Here is a 6,048-nt window from a genome sequence, read left to right as displayed (position 1 = left end):
CATGACACACAAAAGTGGTTGAAGTGTAGAGGAAGTTTCATGTTCATCCTGAAGTGGAACATTGGAATGTTGTTTTGAGTCAGATTACATGTAAGACTGCTACAGTTGTGAGTTTTGTTTTCTGCTGTTATAAAGCATGAGGAGAGACTGGCTCTCCTCAGTCATCATCTATGTGCTGCTGATGTGCGAATCTTGCTCGCAAGTGATACAGAATTTCTACAAAATAAATATTATGTCAAAGCTGGTGTTCTGACCAACTCTCATGTGCACTAGACAAGCGACTGATTTTCAGACAGTCATCAGTAAATATGTTGTTACAGTTTGGTAAGGAGATGAGGACCCAAATGCTGCAAATATAGGAAGGCAGGATTTAAGAAGCAAAAGGTGAACTTTGCTAAACAAATGCTAAATGAGACACAAAAAGCAGGCAGTCCTGGTCAACCAGGGTCCAGAGTTAAAAGGACAAAAAGACAACGTGGCAACAAAAGAGCTTAAACAAAGTGCAAACAAAAGCACAGTACAGTGAAAACACAAGGAACAAAAACCAGAAACATCACAGGGAGACACCAGGAGACACTGGAGATAACAGGGGTGAGAAACTCAGGGTGGCGACACAGGAGAACATGGAACGAACTGAGCAAGACAAGAGAGAGCACAAAGACTACACACACACACACACACACACACACACACACACACACACACACACACACACACACACACACACACACATTAAGCAGGGGATGAGGTACAGGTGGAATGAGAGTCGGGGAAAGAACAGGTGAGGGAAAGGAACGGAAAAACACTGGAAGGAGGGAAAATCACACAGAGGGAGGAACTGAAAAGCAACACGTGAGGGCACAATTTCAAAATAAAACAGGAAATTAGAGAACACAAAAACTGGGATCATGAACATATTATCTAGTTGTCCTTCACAGTTTTTGTACTTTCTAACACTATGTAATTCAGGTTTTTTGTCTACATTCACAGCCACCCATCCTCCACTCTTCTATTTATATAAATGAAACCATATCTGTCTCATTCAAAGTTTCTTCCTTCATCAGGGTCAATCCAAGTTTCAGATATTATGTTGAACCTTTGTGTTAATTGCCGTCAGTATTCCGCGATGTTGTTGAAGTTTGCATGCAGGCTTCTGCAGCTGATATGGATTACTGATAATCTGTTAACTGTCTTAGTGGTTTATGATTCTCACTGTGAGACATATGATTGTTAGTGTGTGACCATGTGAAGATGCTCAGTCGTGTGAGACTCACGGTCGATGCGTGAGACGTAGCAGCACTGACTCTGTTTCAGACATGAAAAAGAAAATCTCTCAAGATTCATTTTATTTACTCATTTTCACACAAGAAAAAATATTTTTCCCCTTAACACAAACAAACAAAGACAGTTTATCGGTTTCACACAATTGTCCTTGTTATCACAGATGAGGAATATAATTGAGGAACTATGGAGAAAAATACAGCAGTGTAGATAAGATTTTGAAAATGGATCACCAGGAAATAAAAGCTCACACTTGCCAAAACTTCATAAAATGTCATAAAAAACACAAGAATAACAATTCAGCCTCATAGACTGACCTTACAATGCTCAAACCCAAGCTGAGGCACCAGTGGATCCTAAAATATACATTTCCTGTTATAACAAGAACTTATTCAATATCTTGTTTTTTTTTTGCAGTTGAAAAACAGAATACTGACTGAAATATCTGGAAAAAACTGAAATAACAACAAGAATGCTCTGCAACTTTTTCACCAGTTCTGGTTAATAGACTATGTTTTTTTAAAACCATTAACAGGCTGAGTAATCGCCACACTCCTACTGTCAGCACAGCAAAGCTACACAATCTATAAGCAAATACTAATACTTAAACATTTGATAAGATCACTGTGGCACAAACTGTCCACTGTCCATCAGGCAGAAAACACTCTGGTAGTTTTTATGACTACAACATTACAACTGTAAGTTTCATTCCCTCTGATTCATTCTGGTTTGCTGACGTAGCTGTAGAGGCAGCTGGGATCATCGTCTGCTTCTGTCTGCACTGCAGTCTTGACTGTTGAATAAGTGACTTCCTCTTCCTCTTTGACCTGTGGGACACAAATCAGAGCTTTTACATCACACGCTGTCATGTTGGAAGAGCTGCCACAAAACTGGAAACATTCAACTGTCTGAAACATAATTTAAGTCTGTAATAAGATTTAAGATCAACAAAAAAGTGAACACATAATTTGGATCATGTAGTGTATGAGTAATACATAATACATGAGTAATACATCAGCATGTTAATGAAATATTTTCCACAACTGTGCAGCAGAGCAGACTTAAGACGACGTCTAAATATAGAAAACCACAGCTGAATAAATCCGTAGGTGTTTGAAGTCTCTCACCTGTTTCTTGTTGGGGGCCTGTTGGATAGTGTGGCTAACAGTGGCGTAGGTCAGATTGCTCTCTGGCTCATCCTGAGTGCAACAACACAATGATTCATGAAGCACAAACAGCTACAATTGAACTTCGTTTTCACAGTAAAGACAACATTGATGCAATATGACTATAACAATGACTGTGGGTGTACATCATTATTTAATATAAACTTAATAGGCTTTAGTAGAAACCACCTGATCTCCTCAGAGTTAGTCATGTATTTGTGTTACAATATTAAATCCTGGACTGTTCACAGAAACAGTTCCACTGTGTTTCTTTCAGCATTCATCTGACAGGGACCTGCCACCTAAACTCCAGATATGTGGATTGATTTCATTGTAATATTTCTCAATGATCTTGTATATCTTTTTTCAACCAAATCTAAAAATAAGGAAAGGTAAACACACTACTTTTTTGTAGAGAACATATACGTAATGTATTTTTGGTAAACATATTAATTGTTATCTTAATTATGATTGTGTCACAATACATTTTACTCACAGGGTGTTGGGCTGATTTTTGACCATCTGGAAGAAAAGTTAAAAAATCAGAGATTAGTTATTGAATATCATCATTCTGTACATTTTACACATTATCACATGAATCTTAACAGTTCCTTTAAGTTTGTTATCCTGGTTAAGGTCAAGTTTTCATCCAAATGTCAACTTTGCAATAAAAGTGACACAACTGACCAAAAGACACTTAATGACAGTCATTAAATTCATAAAGACTCCTTCATGTTCACGTGTTACTGCAGTTACTGTGGTTTACTGACCGACTGTCACTTTGGCTCTCTTCCTGTGTTTGATGAGAACAGCAGCGATGATGATGACCACCACGACCACCACACCGCCCGCTGCACCCATGATGATGTAGGTCTGTAGGTCAGGAGAGTGATCTGTAGTCAGAGGACAGCAGTCAGCCAGAGAAGTGACATTCAAAATAAAATGTGTAAAAATATAACTATAAATATAATATAAATCTCTCCTCTTAAAATAAGCAATCTAATGATCTACAGGATTTATATGTAAAAATAATATGATACACTTTTCTGTCTGCGGTCAGCTCATTCAACAAATTGGTAGTTGTGAAGAACGTTAGATAGAAATGTGTGTATTTTCAATATGGCTGTCATGATAATACTTTAATTCTAATGTGTGAAACTTTGATAAACCATCAGGTGAAGCTGTGTATCATCTTACCTGGACCAGGTGTGTCTGACTGATGGTCTCCTGTGAAGACAGGTGTGTACTCAGCTTCTATCTCCACATTGTTCTCCTCATCAACCAGCTGACAGGTGTATCTCCTGTTGTGGCCACTCTGACGCTTCACAGTGAGAGAAGACACACAGTTCTTCTGTCCATGGAACTTGTACCCTTCACCTTCACCAAGCAGCACAGTTCTTGTCTCATCCATCCAGCGGATGCTGTTCTGTGGACAGTGATGGAGATCAATGTGTCTGAACAGAGAACACTCTAATGTGACTTCAGCGTCCCTCTTTGGATCAGCGTCTGGTGGAGATGGAGAGACTGACAGAAAACAAGAGATAAGTGTTCACTCAGTGTGAAAAATGTTTGGAGGACTTTACTACAAGGTCTGAACAAGTTTCTCTTCATCTGCTGTCTTCATTGTTTTACTGCATTCAAATATGAAGGTGTGCTGAGATAAATGGAATCAAGACCTTTCAGTGTTGTTTCAACAATACAAATGACTTCATGAAATGAAAAAGTGAAACCTGTAAAGAAAATGTATGAGCAGATTGATCTGTGGATCTCTGTAAACTGGGGGAGGGGAACTTGTTACATGAATGAAGGAGCAGCAGCTCTGTGATCATCTTAAAACAGTGAGGCATTCACTTCACTTTGACTATTATGGACATGATCTTCTCTTCCTTAAATGGAAGGAGTGTCTCCATATTGACTGGATGAATGATGGCTGCTCATCACTGTTCACCTTCATAAAGACACTGACAGACACCTGTCTGTCTCACTGGTTGTCCCCCTCTAAAAAAGACAAGGTGGAAAATAATGACACTCACTTGTCAGAACACTTAGAGATGTAGATATATCTCTATAATTAGCGTAGTCCCCCTGTCGACAGATGTAGCGACCAGCATCCTCAGCAGTGATGTTTTTAATGATCAAAGAGCAGGAAGAGTCCAGACTCAACCTGACAGCTCGGACTGAGTCCAGCTTAACTTTTCCTCCTGAAACTTCAGTGACAGACTGAGTTTGATCTCTGTCGAAAAACCACTCAACATGAGAGCATGTTGGATCAGAGGATGATGCTCTGCCACAGGACAGGATGGCATAATGTCCAGCTCTGCTGTAGAGATATTTTACTTCTCCACTGACGCCTGATGGAAAGAGAAGAACACATGTTCTGTAAGAAATGACACACTATAAAATATCTGCATGATGACTCAACAGTTAACAACCGTTAACAAGACAGTCATTTCATCTTAAAATCAACAAAGATCGTCCAGGTCTGAACTGGGATTTTACATTTCCAGTGACAGAGAGGGAGTGTGTCACCCTCGGCCCTCTAGTGGTCGTGTTCATATAAGAGAGTCATTTTCATTTCAGTCTCAGTTAATCAGTGAATTGTGGCTCTTTAGGATTCAGCTTTGTATTATGTCCACTATTATCATCCTGTTCAATCCATGTAGTATCTGCATCCAGCTGTAATGTGAATACTTCAATATTCTGTCACATAGGTGGAGTTTAAAGAAAGTAAAGAGAACACAGAGAGCAAACTGACTATTTGATCATCACTTCCCTGTTCTTCACATCTACGTATCATGAGTCTACATACTTTTAACAACCTGAAAATGATTGACTCATAATTATTATCGTTGTAAAATCCTGATAGACATCTAAACAAGAAAACAGCTTTACCTTCAAACTGAAGCACAGAAATAAAGATTAATCCCAGCAGAGACATTTTGTGTCGTTCTCTGTCAGCAGGCAGACGTCGTGTGAGGCTTTTCTTCTCTGTAGCAGATCTGTAGGTGATGCTGCAGTTTCCTCTTTGTGGTTTATTAGTATGTTCAAATTACTTTAGAAATAGCAGCCATCCTGCCAGACATTAGAGTTAGACTCACGTCACCTCTGTTCCTTCTAAACAGACTGCACATGACACACTTGTGTTTCACAATCTGAAGTTGTGTCAGTTTATAGTTTTGAAGAATTTCCAATCTAAGAGCATCTGACTTCCTGACTTTGACAGACTTGTCCCAAAACCTAATCTTTTTTGGTATCACCCCCCCATCCTTCCAAAATACATCATATTTTTTTTCTTATATTCAGTCATTTCTGTGGCACCAACAGAGGAAGTGACATGTTCCATTAAAAAAAACAGAAGAACAAGAAGAAGAGCCATTTTAGCATCTTCATTTAGCATGTTAGCATGCCCATTAGCAGGAAATTCAGACACAGTTGAGGATGATGGGAATGTCATTAATCATAAACCAAAATACTAAAAAAAAACACCAAACCTGCAGCTTTGAGGACTGAACAAACCAGGCCTCCTAGGAAACACACCCACTTGTCCACAATGCTATGATGTCAGAGGAAGACAACAGACCACAACAGATGAGTCATAAAT

The 6,048-nt window shown here is 39.0% G+C and overlaps 1 protein-coding gene across 3 annotated transcripts; it reads right to left on the bottom strand.

The window, feature by feature from the left end:
- Positions 1-1,338: 1,338 nt before the first annotated feature.
- LOC119012563 lies at positions 1,339-5,541 on the bottom strand. 3 transcript variants are annotated; one of them, XM_037086516.1, is made up of 7 exons: positions 5,340-5,541; positions 4,481-4,798; positions 3,645-3,971; positions 3,218-3,340; positions 2,944-2,969; positions 2,409-2,480; positions 1,339-2,108 (listed from the first exon to the last, which is right to left on the bottom strand). In XM_037086516.1, exons 1-7 carry the CDS (start codon positions 5,383-5,385, stop codon positions 2,001-2,003), a joined length of 1,020 nt encoding a protein of 339 aa, XP_036942411.1. In that variant the 5' UTR covers positions 5,386-5,541; the 3' UTR covers positions 1,339-2,000. The 3 variants fall into 3 exon arrangements, with proteins under 3 accessions (XP_036942411.1, XP_036942412.1, XP_036942413.1); XM_037086517.1 differs by having other exon boundaries at positions 3,218-3,343; positions 3,663-3,971; XM_037086518.1 differs by lacking the exon at positions 4,481-4,798.
- Between the last annotated feature and the right edge of the window lie 507 nt (positions 5,542-6,048).

The sequence above is a fragment of the Acanthopagrus latus genome, chromosome 22, assembly GCF_904848185.1.
Source record: "Acanthopagrus latus isolate v.2019 chromosome 22, fAcaLat1.1, whole genome shotgun sequence".
NCBI lineage: Eukaryota > Metazoa > Chordata > Actinopteri > Spariformes > Sparidae > Acanthopagrus > Acanthopagrus latus.
Note: the sequence above shows the minus strand (reverse complement) of the source record. Positions and strands in the feature narration are given on the sequence as shown.